Here is a 17,479-nt window from a genome sequence, read left to right on the forward strand (position 1 = left end):
GGGGACGACAGAGGATGAGATGGCTGGATGGCATCACTGACTCGATGGATGTGAATCTGAGTGAACTCCGGGAGTTGGTGATGGACAGGGAGGCCTGGCGTGCTGCGATTCATGGGGTCGCAAACAGTTGGACGTGACTGAGGGACTGAACTGAACTGAACTGAACTGAATGACTGAGGCTAGAAAAGATTACATAAATGTCTTCCTATCACATATATTTCATCCATTTGATTCTCAGAATAGAAAGTAAGTTTATATTTTTTAAAATTAAAAACAAAAATTTTTTGACCCCACCGCCAGGCATGCGGGATCTTAGTTCTCAAACCAGAGATAAAATTTATGTCCTCTGAAGTGGCTGGCTGGCAGTTTTAACCACTGGACCGCTAACGAAGTCCTAAGCTTACATTTTTAATTTTAAAAAAGCCCTTAAAGCTCCAGAAGAGTCTCTCCTATCACTCAATAGTCAAAGTAAGCTAGCTAGACCGCTTGGGCTTTTCCCAACAGAGCCCCTAGCGAGCCATCGCCTCCCACGCTCCCTATCAGCCCGCCCCTGTTCTCTGACCGCGTCTTCAGCCCCACCTGGACCTCCGCCTCCACCCCGCCCCCGGCCCGCCCCCGGCCCGCCCCCGGGTCGCCCCGGCCCGCCCCACCCCACCCTGCCCCCTGCCCCGCCCCGCCCCGGCCCCCGCTCCGCCCCCGGCCCGGCCCCCGGCCCCTGCTCCGCCCCCGGCCCCGCCCCCGCCCCGCCCCGCCCCTGCCCCCGCCCCGGCCCCGGCCCCTGCTCCGCCCCTGCCCCGCCCCGGCCCGGCCCCCGACCCCGCCCCGCTCCGCCCCGGGGCCGGCCCGGCCCCCGCCCCCGGCCCCCCGGCCCGGCCCCCGCCCCCGCCCCCCCCCCCCCGCCCCCCCGGCCCCCCGCCCCCCCCCCCGCCCCCGGCCCGGCCCCCCTCCTTTCTCTCTCAGTCCGTTTCCTCAGCAGTTGTTCTCTCCCTACCCCTCAGCGCGGCGCAGTGGAAAAGGCCTGCTCTGGGCCTCTCTAGCCCTCTGGAGGACTTGCCGTCTGTTTCTGGAGGCTTCCGGCGGCGGTAGGCGGGCCTGGCCTGAAGAGCCGCGCCGAGGGGGCTGCTCAGTCAGCGCGGATTTGGCTCGGGAGTTTTGGCAATGGGGCTGCAGGAGTTGTGCAGACTCATGTCGAGGTGAGTAAGCGAGCGGCTAAGGACAGCCTCGTCAGTTGCGCTTGCCGGGATGAAAAAGGTTGGGAGTGGGGACTGTCTGGCCTTGAAGTTTCTCGTCGCCTTTGGAGACGGCAGCTCTCAGACCCGACTCGCGCGGATCATCCCTCTACCCACCTCCTCCGAGTGTCGCCTTACTCCTTCTAGCACCATCCTCTCAGCATCGCCTTCGTTTTCTGCCTCTCTGACTCTTAGGCAGCCTTGACCCCCGTTCCTTTCCTTCTTTAGTTGAGGAAGTTTGGGGGACACGCAGTTTCAACTTGGAGGAATTTTGTGGCATTTTTGGTGCTGGTGACAAACATTCGTGCTTTGCTAGGTGTCTTTGTGCTCGTGGTGTGACTACTGTCACATGATTCCAGCGTTGGTATAGGTGTCTGAAACTTTGAGCCGTGTGTTGCGCACACACAGCTTGCCTTGGGGAATATGTGTGCAAACGTTTAACTTTTGAAAGTTCTGCTCAATGCCACTTGAGCTCAGCTGAGAAAATCTGGTAGCTATCACTGTAGGCAGGCAGTTAGGCTGCAGCAGTCCTGAGACCGTTTGCCTGCCCCCCCGTGCATTAAAAGGTAGCAGATGGGACCACTTGAAGGGAGAACCATTAATTTGCCTAACGGCTGAAATTTCTGGGGTTTTAAACCTTGGCGTTTGCCTTGGGGAAAAGAGATGGGAGTGGTTTTTTGATTTAAGGCTAGTTGAAATGGCAACCCACTCCAGTATCCTTGCCTTGAAAATTCCATGGATGAGGGGCCTGGGAGGCTATAGTCCATGGAGTCGCAAAGAGTTGGATACGACTGAGCGGCTTCACTTCACTTTTAGGGCTTCAGAGGGGGCTTCCCAGGCGGCGCTAGTGGTCAGAAACCCACCTGCTTGTGCAGGAGACAGAAGAGACCACGGGTTCAATACCTGGGTGGGGAAGAACTCCTGAAGGAGGAAATGGCAACCCACTCCAGTGTTCTTGCCTAGAGAATCCCATGGACAGAGAAGACTGGCGGGTTGTAGTCCATAGGGTCGCAAAGAGTCGGACACGACTAAAGCGACTTCGCATGCACAGCTTTAGAGCGATGTGTCTTGTCTTAACATTGAATCTGTGGGCCTGGGGCTTCCCATGTGCCGCTATTGGTAAAGAACCCGCCTGCCAGTGCAGGAGACATAAGAGAAGTGAGTTTGATCCCTGGGTCTGGAAGATACTCTGGAGGAGGGGATGGCAACCCACTCCAGTATTCTTGCCTGGAGAATCTGATGGGCAGAGGAGCCTGATGGGCTGATAGTCCGCAAGGTAGCAAAAAGTTGGACACGACTGAAGGGACAGCATGAATGCACGCTGAGGACCTGGTGTTCAGTATTTGCGGGGGGCGGGGCGGGGGGGGGGAATAGAAGAGTTGCTTTTGTTCTCTCTTTGTGGTTATTTTTTAAAAAATTTATTTACTTGTTTATTTTTATACCTTGAAATTATTTGTCCCTGTGGCTCTAACTAGCTCACAGAGAGACTTGGCAGATATAAAGAAAATAATCACTGCTGCTGTTTTTTTGAAGCTGTAAACAAATACCAGATTGTTTGAGAAACAAATTGGGAAGGCATATTTGTTAACAAAATTAAATGACTTGGGAAAGACTTTGTTACTCCCAGAGTTCAGGTTGGCTTTGTTCCTCCCAGTATTGCAAGGTGCACTAATTAGGCAAATCCTGGATCCGTTTGGGGGTTTTGCTCAGAGATGCATTTTCCAGGGGTAGGTCTGGTGTGGGTATTACCCTAGCAAAGCAGAGAATGGAGGCCAGTATCATCCAGTCTATCACAATGTAGTCTACAAATATACTAAGTAACAGGGTGCCACAGTTTTCTGAGAGGAAGTAGGGTCTCTGTGCTGTGGTTGACATTGTTGTCCAGTCCTTGAAGTCTGGCTACCCTTGGCTTTTCGGCCAGTGTCTTGCTTTCCTAGTACCACTGTCCACTATTTATCTTGCCCTGGTGCCAATACAGCCCTTGGAATTTGTCATCATTATTCCCCAATAAAGTACCTCTCTCTGAAGATAACTCTCAGGTTTGTATGACTAACCCTAGTTTATCCTGAGCTCCAGTACTATTCACAAACACCTGAATGTCTTCTTTGCACCTCAAATGTACATTTGAACGTAACTGCAACCCTTGTTCCACCTCTGCACTTTCAACTTCTTAGTACTGTCCATCCTTTTAGATTCCTAAAGTTATCTAACTTCTCCCATATGCTCAATCCTTATCTCTTCCTGCTCATATGAATTTGAACCCTCTTCTCATGTTCATTTTGTGGAAACTTGATTTATCTCTTGTTGTTCAGTCGCCAAGCTGTGTCTGGCTTTTTGTGACCCCCATGGACTGCAGCTCTTCAGACTTCACTGTCCTTCACCATCTCCCCGAGTTTACTCAAACTCATATCCATTGAGTTGGTGATGCCATCCAACCATCTAATCCTCTGTTGTCCCCTTTTCCTCCTACTTTCAGTCTTTCCCAGCATCAGGATCTTTTCCAGTGAGTCAGCTCTTGAATCAGGTGGCCAAAGTATTGGAGTCTCAGCTTCAGCATCAGTCCTTCCAGTGAATATTCAGGACTGATTTCCTTGAGGATGGACTGGTTTGATCTTGCAGTCCAAGAGACTCGCAAGAGTCTTCTCCAGCACTACAGATCAAAAGCATCAATTCTTTGGCACTCAGCCTTCTTTATGATACAACTCACATCCATACGTGACTGCTGATTTATCTCTTATCTCTTTGCAAGGTGAATAGTTTCTGCACATGGCTGTCGTGTTAATCTTGTGAAAGTTTACTTCAGTGCCATCCATTTCTGTGCTCAGAAGCTTTCAGAGGTGTCCTCTTAGCTATGGCGACCTCCTTCAAAAGATCCCATGCATGTACTGTTACATTCACTGCCCCCAACCCTGCAGCAGGCCACTACCACCGACCCACGCCTCCACTGGAGACTCCTGGACACTCTCGGGCAAGTGTGGGTCAGTCTCATGTGGGGTCACTGCCCCTTTCTTCTGGGTCCTGGTGCACGAAAGGTTCTGTTCGTGCCCTCCAACAGTCTTTTTCCCAGTCCTGTGTAAGTTCTGGCGGCTCTATGGTGGGGTTAATGGCAAGAGTGAATGTTGACATTTTAGAAATCAGTGAACCAAAAAGGGACTGGAATGGGTGAATTTAACTCAGATGACCATTGTATCTACTACTGTGGGCAAGAATCCTTTAGAAGAAATGGAGTAGCCATCATGGTCAACAAAAGAGTCGAAATGCAGTGCTTAGATGCAATCTCAAAAATGACAGAATGATCTCTGTTCGTCTCCAAGGCAAACCATTCAATATCACGGTAATCCAAGTCTATGCCCCAACCAGTAATGCTGAAGAAGCTGAAGTTGAATGGTTCTATGAAGACCTACAAGACCTTTTAGAACTAACACTCCCCAAAGATGTCCTTTTCATTATAGGGGACTGGAATGCAAAAATAGGAAGTCAAGAAACACCTGGAGTAACAGGCAAATTTGGCCTTGAAGTACAGAATGAAGCAGGGCAAAGGGTAGTAGAGTTTTGCCAAGAGAATGCACTGGTCATAGCAAACACCCTCTTCCAACAGCACAAGAGAAGACTCTACACATGGACATCTCTAGATGGTCAATACTGAAATCAGATTGATTATATTCTTTGCAGCCAAAGATGGAGAAGCTCTATACAGTCAGCAAAAACAAGACCAGGAGCTGACTGTGGCTCAGATCATGAACTCTTTATTGCAAAATTCAGACTTAAATTGAAGAAAATAGGGAAAACCACTAGACCATTCAAGTATGACCTAAATCAAATCCCTTACGATTATACAGTGGAAGTGAGAAATAGATTTGAGGGATTAGATCTGGTAGGCAGAGTGCCTGATGAAACACGGATGGAGGTTCGTGACATTGTACAGGAGACAGGGATCAAGAACATCCTCAAGAAAAAGAAATGCAAAAAAGCAAAATGGCTGTCTGAGGAGGCCTTACAAATAGCTGTGAAAAGAAGAGAAGTAAAAAGCAAAAGAGAAAAGGAAAGATACCCATTTGAATGCAGAGTTCCAAAGAATAGCGAGGAGAGATAAGAAAGCCTTTCTCAGAGATCAGTGCAAAGAAGTAGATGAAAACAATAGAATGGGAAAGACTGATGATCTCGTCATGAAAATTAGGGATATCCAGCGAACATTTCATGCAAAGATAGGCTCAATAAAGGACAGAAATGGTATGGACCTAACAGAAGCAGAAGATATTGAGAAGAGGTAGCAAGAATACACAGAAGAACTAAAGAAAAAAAGATCTTCATGACCCAGATAATCATGATGGTATGATCACTCACTTAGAGCCAGACATCCTGGAATGTGAAGTCAAGTGGGCCTTAGGAAGCATCACTATGAACAAAGCTAGTGGAGGTGATGGCATTCCAGGTGAGCTATTTCAAATCCTGAAAGATGATGCTGTGAAAGTGCTGCACTCAATATGCCAGCAAATTTGGAAAAGTCAACAGTGGCCATGGGACTGGAAAGGGTCAGTTTTCATTCCAATCCCAAGGAAAGGCAATGCCAAAGAATGCTCAAACTACTGCACAAGTGCACCCATCTCACACAGTAGTAAAGTAATGCTCAAAATTCTCCAAGCCAGAGTTCAACAGGACGTGAACCGTGAACTTCCAGATGTTCAAGCTGGATTTAGAAAAGGCAGAGGAACCAGAGATCAAATTGCCAACATCTGTTGGATTATCGAAAAAGCAAGAGAGTTCCAGAAAAATATCTACTTCTGCTTTATTGATTATGCCAAAGCCTTTAACTGTGTGGATCACCACAAACTGGAAAATTCTTTAAGAGATGGAAATACCAGACCTCCTGACCTGCCTCCTGAGAAATCCGTATGCAGGTCAGGAAGCAACAGTTAGAACTGGACATGGAACAAAAGACTAGTTCCAAATAGGAAAAAGAGTACGTCAAGGCTGTATATTGTCACCCTGCTAATTTAACTTATATGCAGAGTATATCATGCGAAATACCAGGCTGCATGAAGCACAAGCTGGAATCAAGATTGCCGGGAGAATTATCAATAACCTCAGATATGCTAATCACACCACTGTTATGGTAGAAAGTGAAGAACAAAGAGCCCTTTGATGAAAGGGAAAGAGAAGGGTGAAAAAGTTGGCTTAAAACTCAACATTCAGAAAATGAAGATCATGGCATCTGGTCCCATTACTTCATGGCAAATAGATGGGGAAACAGTGCAAACAGTGACAGACTTTATTTTTGGAGGGCTCCAAAATCACTGCAGATGGTGACTGCAGGCATGAAATTAAAAGATGCTTGCTCCTTGGAAGAAAAGCTATGGCCGACCTAGACAGTATATAAAAAAGGAGAGACATTACTTTGCCAACCAAGGTCTGTCTAGTCAAAGCGATGGTTTTTCCAGTAGTCATGTATGGATGTGAGAGTTGGGCTATAGAAAAAACCTGAGTGCCGAAAAATTGATGCTTTTGAACTGTGGTGTTGGAGAAAACTCTTGAGAGTCCCTTGGACTGCAACCAGTCCAATCTAAAAGAAATCAGTCCTGAATATTCATTGGAAGGACTGATGCTGAAGCTGAAACTTCAATACTTTGACTACCTGATGGGAAGAACTGACTCATTTGAAAAGACCCTGATGCTGGGAAAGATTGAAGGTGGGAGGAGAAGGGGATGACAGGAGATGAGATGGTTGGATGGCATCACCGTCTCAATGGACATGAGTTTGAGTAAACTCTGGGAGTTGGAGATGGACATGGAGGCCTGGTGTGCTACAGTCCATGTGGTTGCAAAGAGTCGGACATGACTGAGCAACTGAACTGAGCTTAGCTATGGAATTAAAGAAAAACTTCCCAGCCTCGGTTTCAACAATTTGGCCCCAGTTTACCTCATGAATTCAGTGGTACTTACTGTTCTGTTAACAGCTCCTGGGAGATAGTATTCTAGGCACTTCTCTTATCCTGTGGCCAAACTAGACTACTTGTTCTTATTGTTCTTACTTCAGGTCCTTGAAATCCAGGGGGATCAGATGAAAAACAGATATTTAAACAGAAGTAATATTTATCAGCTCTGATAAGTGTCTTAAAGGAAAAGAAAACCAGGTTTAGAAGGAAGTGGGAGATCAGGGAGCCTCTTGAAAGAGATTGATCTCTTTTAAGTCGTTAGTAACACTGATTCCCTTTATCTCCTCTGTGGTTTGCTGAACGGTATTCTTTTGGTTTGCTTCTTGGTCTACTTCTCTTTACTTCTATGTAGTTGTTTCTGAAGACTCAATACTTGATTTAATTTTGTTTTTCCTGTGCTGAAAGTGAGAGTGTTAGTCACTCAGTCATGTCGGACTCCTGGAGTTTGCTCAAACTCATGTCTATCGAGTTGGTGATGCCATCCAACCATCTCATCCTCTGTCGTCCCCTTCTCCTCCTGCCCTCAATCTTTCCCAGCATCAGGGAGATAACTTTTCCAGTGAGTCAGCTTTTTGAATCAGGTGGCCAAAGTATTGGAGCTTCAACATCAGTCCTTCCAATGAAGGAAGGACCCCATGGACTGTAGCTCCTTTCTGTTCAAAGAATCACAAACTCATATGCAGATGCTCAGATGGGAGCATTGAGTGGTGCTGGCTGGTGGCAGCAGTGGGGATGAGCAGGGAACTGGTGAGCAATCGAGGGGGCTTCCCTGGTGGCTCAGTAGTAAGGAATCTGCCTGCCAGTGCAGGAGACTTGGGTTCGATCCTGAGTTGGGAAGATCCCCTGGAGAAAGAAATGACAGTCCACTCCAGTATTCTTGCCTGGGAAATCTCTTGGACAGAGGAGCCTGGTGGGCTACAGTCCATGGGGCTGCAAAGAGTCAGACGTGACTTAGCGACTGAACAACAAGTGAGCAATAAAGAGCCCTCTGTCTCAAGGAGGCAGCTTTTCCACCTTGGGCATTGTTTCCATTGTGAAACGTAGGCCCAGTGTTTCCATAACTATTAATATTTCTGGAGAGACTGGAAAACTCCACTGTAAGTGAAATCTCTTGATGATTTTTAAAATCTTCATCATTTTAAAATCCTGCTAACCATACAACACATTTGTCGGCACAGGCAGCCTTCAGGCCACAGTTGTCAGCTGCAACTTTCTAATTTATTCCCCATAGAGAACTGAGAGGTTTGTATGCCTCAGTGATTGTTTATGCATGTGACTTGTTGACAAGTCTTTAGCTAACTTTTCTTTCAAACTCCAGTCTCTTCTCCACTTGCTGTTGAATATTTTTACTTATCCCATTACAAATTCAAGAAATTAAAAATGGAATTCATATTTCATTCTACAAACTAGCTAGTTTCCTTTCCAACCTTTTCAGTACCTATTTCTCCTGATTCTCCTGGCTTGAAATCTTGGGGTCATTTTGGCATAATTCTTTTTCTTTTCCATTGAGTTTTTACTTGATAATAACTCCATAAATCATGCTTTTGTTTCCACAATTGCTTTTCATCAGTTCATGTCTGAATTGCTTGGCCTTGGACTTGATCTTCTATTCTATTCATATTCTACTTTGCCTATTTCTGCTGTAATAATCTTCATTAAGCACTATTTTTATTATATCGTCATCTTAAACAGGTTCACTGAAAGTTAATTTTGTAAGCCCGTGTGTGTGTGTGTGTGTGTGTGTGTGTGTGTGTGTTTGATAATCAAAAATTCCCTAAATGGTAAGGTTCTCATTCTTCTTAGTTGTTTTTAACCTTAGCATGTATCAGGATTACCTGGAGGGTTTGTTAAACATAGATTTCTGAGCCTTACCGCACAGTGTCTGATTCAGTAGGTGTGGATGGGGTCAAGTATTTGCATTTCTACATGTTCCCAGGTAAGCTGATGATGTAGGCCCAGAGACCACTTTTGGAACAACTGCTGCTAGCAGCAGAGTTGACCATCATGTGAAGGAAGTAAGCCTTATAAAGTGGATTAGTAAATTAGCAGTAGCTGGGATGTGCATGCCTCTTCCCTTCTTCCAGATGGCACTCTGGGAGCCAATAGGAAGGAATATGAATATCATAAATTCAGAATTACTTGGAGACTCTGAACATGCAGATACATTTTTGAGTTATAAAAGTTAATACCAGTTTAAAAATAATAATTGAGTATAAATTGGAATATATAGAAGTAATAGATTGTATAGAATCTGGCAGGGAACTTAGTTGTACTTAAGTTTGTTTTCTATTTGCTTTATAGTAATTGGTGCAGAGATTTTTTGACCTGTAAGTGTGATACATAGTGGTTTGAACTGATGTTTTATAGTTTTACATCAACTTTCTTCAAATGAAATAAGATTTTTTTGAGCTTCATTGTTTTATTCACCTTTTCCCCTTTAGTGTGGACTTGAATTTTCACTTCTGGAATGGTGGAACAAATTTGGGGTAGTTTCTTTAAAAAATTTTTTTAAATTGGAATATAGTTGCTTTACAATGTCGTGTTAGTTTCTGCTATACAGCAAAGTACATCGTTTATACATGCACAGATGTCTACTCTTTTTCAGATTTCCTTCCCACGTAGGTCACCACAGATCACTGGGTAGAGCTCCCTGTCTAAATAGTAGGTTCTCGTTAATTATCTGTTTTATATGTAGCAGTGTATATGTCAGTCCCAGTCTCTGAATTTGTCCCCCCATCTCTGCTGTAGCCATAATGTTCTTGCATCTGTGACTATTTCTGTTTTGTCAATAAGTTCATCACAGTTATTCTGGGGGACTTCCCTGTGGTCTAGTGGCTAAGACTCCTGTGTTCCCAATCAAACCTAGGATCAAACTCCTGGGTTTGATCCCTAATCAGGAAACTAGCTCCCACATGCCTCAACTAAGAACCGGCACAGCCAAATAAATATTAAAAAAATAAAAATAAAAAAGGAGTTCAGTGTTATTCTGGATCTAAAGAAATTAGCACTTAACTTTTTTGATACTTAATTTTTCTTTCTGGAAGTTTCTGAGTTAAGTTGAAATAAATTTTAGAAATGATGCTTTAGGGTAAGTATAATTCAGATTTTAAAAGTCTGTATGAAATTTATTTTAGCAATGCTCCTAAATAAGCTAGAATCTGTCACTTCAGATTAATTTTTTTTAAGTATTGATTTTAATGATAACTTGTCTGCACTTTGGAATCATATAGGAGGAGCTTCAAGCAAAATATGTGCCCTATTTTGTTATGTTAGGACACACAATATGTCTGTATCCTTCCATAGTTTTCAGAATGTCCTATGCTTGGGATCACAAAATATATATAGCCTTTTCAGATTGACTGCTTTTGCTTCAGTTCAGTTCAGTTCAGTTCAGTCGCTCAGTCTTGTCTGACTCTTTGCGACCCTATGAATTGCAGCACGCCAGGCCTCCCTGTCCATCACCAACTCCTGGAGTTCACTCAGATTCACATCCATCAAGTCAGTGATGCCATCCAGCCATCTCATCCTCTGTCGTCCCCCTCTCCTCCTGCCCTCAATCCCTCCCAGCATCAGAGTCTTTTCCAGTGAGTCAACTGGAGGTGGCCAAAGTACTGGAGTTTCAGCTTTAGCATCATTCCTTCCAAAGAACTCCCAGGGTTGATCTCCTTTAGAATGGACTGGTTGAATCTCCTTGCAGTCCAAGGGACTCTCAAGAGTCTTCTCCAACACCACACTTCAAAAGCATCAATTCTTCGCAGTGTGCTTTTAAGGTTCCTCTCTGTTTTTTTTTTTTTTTCCCCCAATGGACTGGTGTTTCTTTTTATTGCTGAGTAGTATTTCATTGTATATATATGCCATAGTTTGTTTATCCATTCAGCAATTGAGGAACCTCTTGGTTACACCCACATTTTGGCTAATATGAATAAAACTATCATCAACATTTACTTGTAGGTGGACATAAGTTTTCAGCTTATTTGGATAAATACCAAGGAGTGCAATAGCTGGGTCATATGATAAGAGTATGTTTAGTTTTTAAAGAAACTACCAAAATTTCTTTGAAAGTGGCTGTATTGTTTTGTGTTCATACCACAAGGAATGAATTAAACTTAAAAAAAATTTTTTTTTTTGTTCTAGTAACTGTTCAAAGAAACTAAAGCAAACAAAAGGGAATGTAGTATTTATACACTGAAACATGACTATCCACGTTACTGTGTTCATTGTATTCTACATTTGTTTCAGGTTTAATTCATATAAAAGGACTAATATCATACTGCAGCATTTGGTAAGTTTGGATTTTGTTTTTCTGGCATTATTAGACTATGATGGGTAATTTAAAATGTCATTGTTAGGGAAGTAGAGAAATACTGGTAGATTTTGTTGACCATGGTACACTGTGATTTTCAATTTTATAGTATCAAATTTGACACATATAACTGGTAGGAATTGGCATAAGGTTATAGGTAAGAGGTCAAGTCAGAATGCTTAGGTTTAAATAATGAATCTGCTACTTAATCTTGGGCAGATTACTTGCTGTCTCTCAGCCTCCTTTATGATATTTTAAAAAGGGGGATATTAGTATTCACCTTAGAGTGCTTATGAATAGTAAATAATTCATTTAAAAATCTAATATAGTGCTTGGCATATAATGGTCATTTAATACATGTTACTACTACTATTGTACTAATAGTACCCTTCCAGAGCTTAGATGGTCTTAGTTTATCAAGTTGTTAGGAAGAAATGCTTTTTATTCATTTTTGTGTATCTCCACTATCGACTGAATCTGTCCCCCCAAATTCATATGTTGAAATCTAATTGCCAGTGTGTTGATATTTGTTTTTTGTTTTTAATTAAATTTTTATTTTTACTTTATTTTACTTTACAATACTGTATTGGTTTTGCCATACATTGACATGAATCCACCACGGGTGTACATGCGATCCCAAATATGAACCCCCCTCCCACCTCCCTCCCCACAACATCCCTCTGGGTCATCCCCGTGCACCAGCCCCAAGCATGCTGTATCCTGCATTGGACATAGACTGGCGATTCGATTCTTACATGATAGTATACATGTTTCAATGCCATTCTCCCAAATCATCCCACCCTCTCCCTCTCCCTCTGAGTCCAAAAGTCCGCTATACACATCTGTGTCTTTTTTGCTGTCTTGCATACAGGGTCATCATTGCCATCTTTCTAAATTCCATATATATGTGTTAGTATACTGTATTGGTGTATTTCTGGCTTACTTCACTCTGTATAGTCGGCTCCAGTTTCATCCATCTCATCAGAACTGATTCAAATGTATTCTTTTTAACGGCTGAATAATACTCCATTGTGTATATGTACCACAGCTTTCTTATTCATCTGCTGATGGACATCTAGGTTGTTTCCATGTCCTGGCTATTATAAACAGTGCTGCGATGAACATTGGGGTACATGTGTCTCTTTCAATTCTGGTTTCCTTGGTGTGTATGCCCAGCAGTGGGATTGCTGGGTCATATGGCAGTTCTATTTGCAATTTTTAAGGAATCTCCACACTGTTTTCCATAGTGGTTGTACTAGTTTGCATTCCCACCAACAGTGTAGGAGGGTTCCCTTTTCTCCACACCCTCTCCAGCATTTATTGCTTTCAGATTTTTGGATCGCAGACATTCTGACTGGTGTGAAGTGGTACCTCATTGTGGTTTTGATTTGCATTTCTCTAATAATGAGTGATGTTGAGCATCTTTTCATGTGTTTGTTAGCCATCCGTATGTCTTCTTTGGAGAAGTGTCTATTTAGTTCTTTGGCCCATTTTTTGATTGGGTCGTTTATTTTTCTGGCATTGAGTTGCATAAGTTGCTTGTATATTTTTGAGATTAGTTGTTTGTCAGTTGTTTCATTTGCTATTATTTTCTCCCATTCAGAAGGCTGTCTTTTCACCTTGCTTATATTTTCCTTTGTTGTGTGGAAGCTTTTAATTTTAATTAGATCCCATTTGTTTATTTTTGCTTTTATTTCCAGAATTCTGGGAGGTGGGTCATAGAGGATCCTGCTGTGATTTATGTCGGAGAGTATTTTGCCTATGTTCTCCTCTAGGAGTTTTATAGTTTCTGGTCTTACATTTAGATCTTTAATCCATTTTGAGTTTATTTCGTGTGCAGTGTTAGAAAGTGATCTAGTTTCATTCTTTTACAAGTGGTTGACCAGTTTTCCCAGCACCACTTGTTAAAGAGATTGTCTTTACTCCATTGTATATTCTTGCCTCCTTTGTCAAAGATAAGGTGTCCATATGTGTGTGGATTTATCTCTGGGCTTTCTATTTTGTTCCATTGATCTATATTTCTGTCTTTGTGCCAGTACCATACTGTCTTGATGACTGTGGCTTTGTAGTAGAGCCTGAAGTCAGGCAGGTTGATTCCTCCAGTTCCATTCTTCTTTCTCAAGATTGCTTTGGCTATTCGAGGTTTTTTGTATTTCCATACAAATCTTGAAATTATTTGTTCTAGTTCTGTGAAAAATGTGGCTGGTAGCTTGATAGGGATTGCATTGAATTTGTAAATTGCTTTGGATAGTATCTCATTTTCACTATATTGATTCTTCTGATCCAGGAACATGGTATATTTCTCCATCTATTAGTGTCCTCTTTGATTTCTTTCATCAGTGTTTTATAGTTTTCTATATATAGGTCTTTAGTTTCTTTAGGTAGATCGATTCCTAAGTATTTTATTCTTTTCATTGCAATGGTGAATGGAATTGTTTCCTTAATTTCTTTTTCTACTTTCTCATTATTAGTGTATAGGAATGCAAGGGATTTCTGTGTGTTGATTTTATATCCTGCAACTTTACTGTATTCATTGATTAGCTCTAGTAATTTTCTGGTGGAGTCTTTAGGGTTTTCTATGTAGAGAATCATGTCATCTGCAAACAATGAGAGTTTTACTTCTTCTTTTCCAATTTGGATTCCTTTTTATTTCTTTTTCTGCTCTGATTGCTGTGGCCAAAACTTCCAGAACTATGTTGAATAGTAGTGAAAGTGGGCAAGTGAACAAGACCCTTGTCTTGTTCCTGACTTTAGGGAAATGCTTTCAATTTTTCACCATGGAGGATAATGTTTGCTGTGGGTTTGTCATATATAGCTTTTATTATGTTGAGGTATGTTCCTTCTATTCCTGCTTTCTGGAGAGTTTTTATCATAAATGGATGTTGAATTTTGTCAAAGGCCTTCTCTGCATCTATTGAGATAATCATATGGCTTTTATTTTTCAATTTGTTAATGTGGTGAATTACATTGATTGATTTGCAGATATTGAAGAATCCTTGCATCCCTGGGGTAAAGCCCACTTGGTCATGGTGTATGATCTTTTTAATGTGTTGTTGGATTCTGATTGCTAGAATTTTATTGAGGATTTTTGCATCTGTGTTCATCAGTGATATTGGCCTGTAGTTTTCCTTTTTTGTAGTATCTTTGTCAGGTTTTGGTATTAGGGTGATGGTGGCCTCATAGAATGAGTTTGGAAGTTTACCTTTCTCTGCAATTTTCTGGAAGAGTTTGAGTAGAATAGGTGTTAGCTCTTCTCGAAATTTTTGGTAGAATTCAGCTGTGAAGCTGTCTGGACCTGGGCTTTTGTTTGCTGAAAGATTTCTGATTACAGTTTCAATTTCCGTGCTTGTGATGGGTCTGTTAAGATTTTCTATTTCTTCCTGGTTCAGTTTTGGAAAATTGTACTCTTCTAAGAATTTGTCCATTTCTTCCACGTTGTCCCTTTTATTGGCATATAGTTGCTGATAGTAGTCTCTTATGATCCTTTGTATTTCTGTGTTGTCTGTTGTGATCTCTCCTTTTCATTTCTAATTTTATTGATTTGATTTTTGTCTCTTTGCTTCTTGATGAGTCTGGCTAATGGTTTGTCAATTTTATTTATCCTTTCAAAGAACCAGCTTTTGGCTTTGTTGATTTTTGCTATGGTCTCTTTTGTTTCTTTTGCATTTATTCCTGCCCTAATTTTTAAGATTTCTTTCCTTCTGCTAACTCTGGGGTTCTCCAATTCTTCCTTTTCTAGTTGCTTTAGGTGTAGAGTTAGGTTATTTATTTGACTTTTTTCTTGTTTCTTGAGGTATGCCTGTAGTGCTATGAGCTTTCCTCTTAGCACTGCTTTTATAGTGTCCCACAGGTTTTGGGTTGTTGTGTTTTCATTTTCATTAGTTTCTATGCATATTTTGATTTCTTTTTTGATTTCTTCTGTGATTTGTTGGTTATTCAGAAGTGTGTTGTTCAACCTCCATATGTTGGAATTTTTAATAGTTTTTCTCCTGTAATTGAGATCTAATCTTAATGCATTATGGTCAGAAAAGATGGTTGGAATGATTTCGATTTTTTAAATTTATCAAGGTTAGATTTATGGCCCGGGATGTGATCTATCCTGGAGAAGGTTCCATGAGCACTTGAGAAAAAGGTGAAATTCATTGTTTTGGGGTGAAATGTCCTATAGATATCAATTAGGTCTAACTGGTCCATTGTATCATTTAAAGTTTGTGTTTCCTTGTTAATTTTCTGTTTAGTTGATCTGTCCATAGGTGTGAGTGGGGTATTAAAGTCTCCCGCTATTATTGTGTTATTGTTAATTTCCCTTTCATACTTGTTAGCATTTGTCTTACCTATTGCGGTGCTCCTATATTGGGTGCATATATATTTATAATTGTTATATCTTCTTCTTGGATTGATCCTTTGATCATTATGTAGTGTCCTTCTTTGTCTCTTTTCACAGCCTTTGTTTTAAAGTCTATTTTATCGGATATGAGTATTGCCACTCCTGCTTTCTTTTGGTCTCTATTTGCGTGGGATATCTTTTTCCAGCCCATCACTTTCAGTCTGTATGCATCCCTTGTTTTGAGGTGGGTCTCTTGTAAGCAGCATATAGAGGGGTCTTGTTTTGTATCCATTCGGCCAGTCTTTGTCTTTTGGTTGGGGCGTTCAACCCATTTACGTTTAAGGTGATTATTGATAAGTATGATCCCGTTACCATTTACTTTGTTGTTTTAGGTTCAGGTTTATACGCCCTTTTGTGTTTCCTGTCTAGTGAATATCCTTTAGAATTTGTTGGAGAGCTGGTTTGGTGGTGCTGAATTCTCTCAGCTTTTGCTTGTCTGTAAAGCTTTTGATTTCTCCTTCGTATTTGAATGAGATCCTTGCTGGGTACAGTAATCTGGGCTGTAGGTTATTGTCTTTCATCACTTTAAGTATGTCTTGCCATTCCCTCCTGGCCTGAGGAGTTTCTATTGAAAGACCAGCTGTTATCCTTATGGGAATCCCCTTGTGTGTTATTTGTTGTTTTTCCCTTGCTGCTTTTAATATTTGCTCTTTGTGTTTGATCTTTGTTAATTTGATTAATATGTGTCTTGGAGTGTTTCGCCTTGGGTTTATCCTGTTTGGAACTCTCTGTGTTTTTTGGACTTGGGTGATTATTTCCTTCCCCATTTTAGGGAGTTTTTCAACTATTATCTCCTTAAGGATTTTCTCCTGGTCTTTCTTTTTGTCTTCTTCTTCTGGGACTCCTATAGCAGTGTGTTGATATTTGGAGATGGGGCCTTTAAGAGGTGATTAGGTCAGGAAGGCAGAGCTCTCATGAGTGAATCAGTACCTTTATAAAGGAAACACCAGAGAGCTCCCTCCCCTCTTCTGCCTTCCGAGGAAGGATGCAGTGAGAAGACAGCCATCGATGTATGAACTGGGAAGTGAGACCTCACCAGACACTGAATCTGCAGGCGTTTTGATCTTGACTTCCCAGCCTCTAGAATTGTGAGAATCAAATGCTGTATAAGCTATGCAGTCTATGGCGTTTTTGTTATAGCAGCCTGAATGGGCTAAGATACCCTCTCATACAACCTGACAAACCCCTTGCACATAAAAATGACAAGCCCCTCTGATGTAGCACTTATGGTATGGCAGGTGCTATTCAAAGTACTGATACTTACTATTAATAGTTCAGTTGATTCTCATAGTGTTATGGGATAGATACTACCGATCTTTCATCTGTAGTTCTGAAACCTCAAAATCAAACGTTTGTGGATGTTTGTGGTCAGTGCATTTGGTGGCTATCTTGCTGTTCACGCTGTGATCACTGAACCCAGGGTATGCAAGGCACATGCTAAGAGACTGGAAGGAGACTCAGGAAGCCACAGGAACTGCAAACACATTTATTCTCTCCCGGCTGGCACAGCAGCCATTACACAGCCTCTCTTTTGGCTGATGGAGCAGTCATAGCAGCAGCCGTAACATAACCAGAACGCAGCTGTGACCTTATATAACATAACCGTGATGTCACTCCAGTATAGCCC

General features: G+C 42.0%; 1 protein-coding gene across 4 annotated transcripts in view; it reads left to right on the forward strand.

The window, feature by feature from the left end:
* The first annotated feature begins 1,082 nt into the window (after positions 1–1,082).
* The window catches only part of HIBCH (3-hydroxyisobutyryl-CoA hydrolase), a 109,937-nt gene continuing 93,540 nt past the window's right edge, over positions 1,083–17,479 (forward strand). For all 4 annotated transcript variants that reach the window (XM_060409636.1, XM_060409637.1, XM_004004498.6 and 1 more), the window contains exons 1-2: positions 1,083–1,193; positions 11,402–11,444. Coding sequence is in view for 2 of the 4 variants with exons in the window: in XM_004004498.6 (XP_004004547.1) it covers positions 1,159–1,193; positions 11,402–11,444 (78 nt within the window). In the remaining 2 variants the exon portion in view is untranslated. The remainder of the gene's footprint in view (positions 1,194–11,401; positions 11,445–17,479) is intronic.

This window comes from Ovis aries, chromosome 2, assembly GCF_016772045.2.
Source record: "Ovis aries strain OAR_USU_Benz2616 breed Rambouillet chromosome 2, ARS-UI_Ramb_v3.0, whole genome shotgun sequence".
Taxonomy (NCBI): domain Eukaryota; kingdom Metazoa; phylum Chordata; class Mammalia; order Artiodactyla; family Bovidae; genus Ovis; species Ovis aries.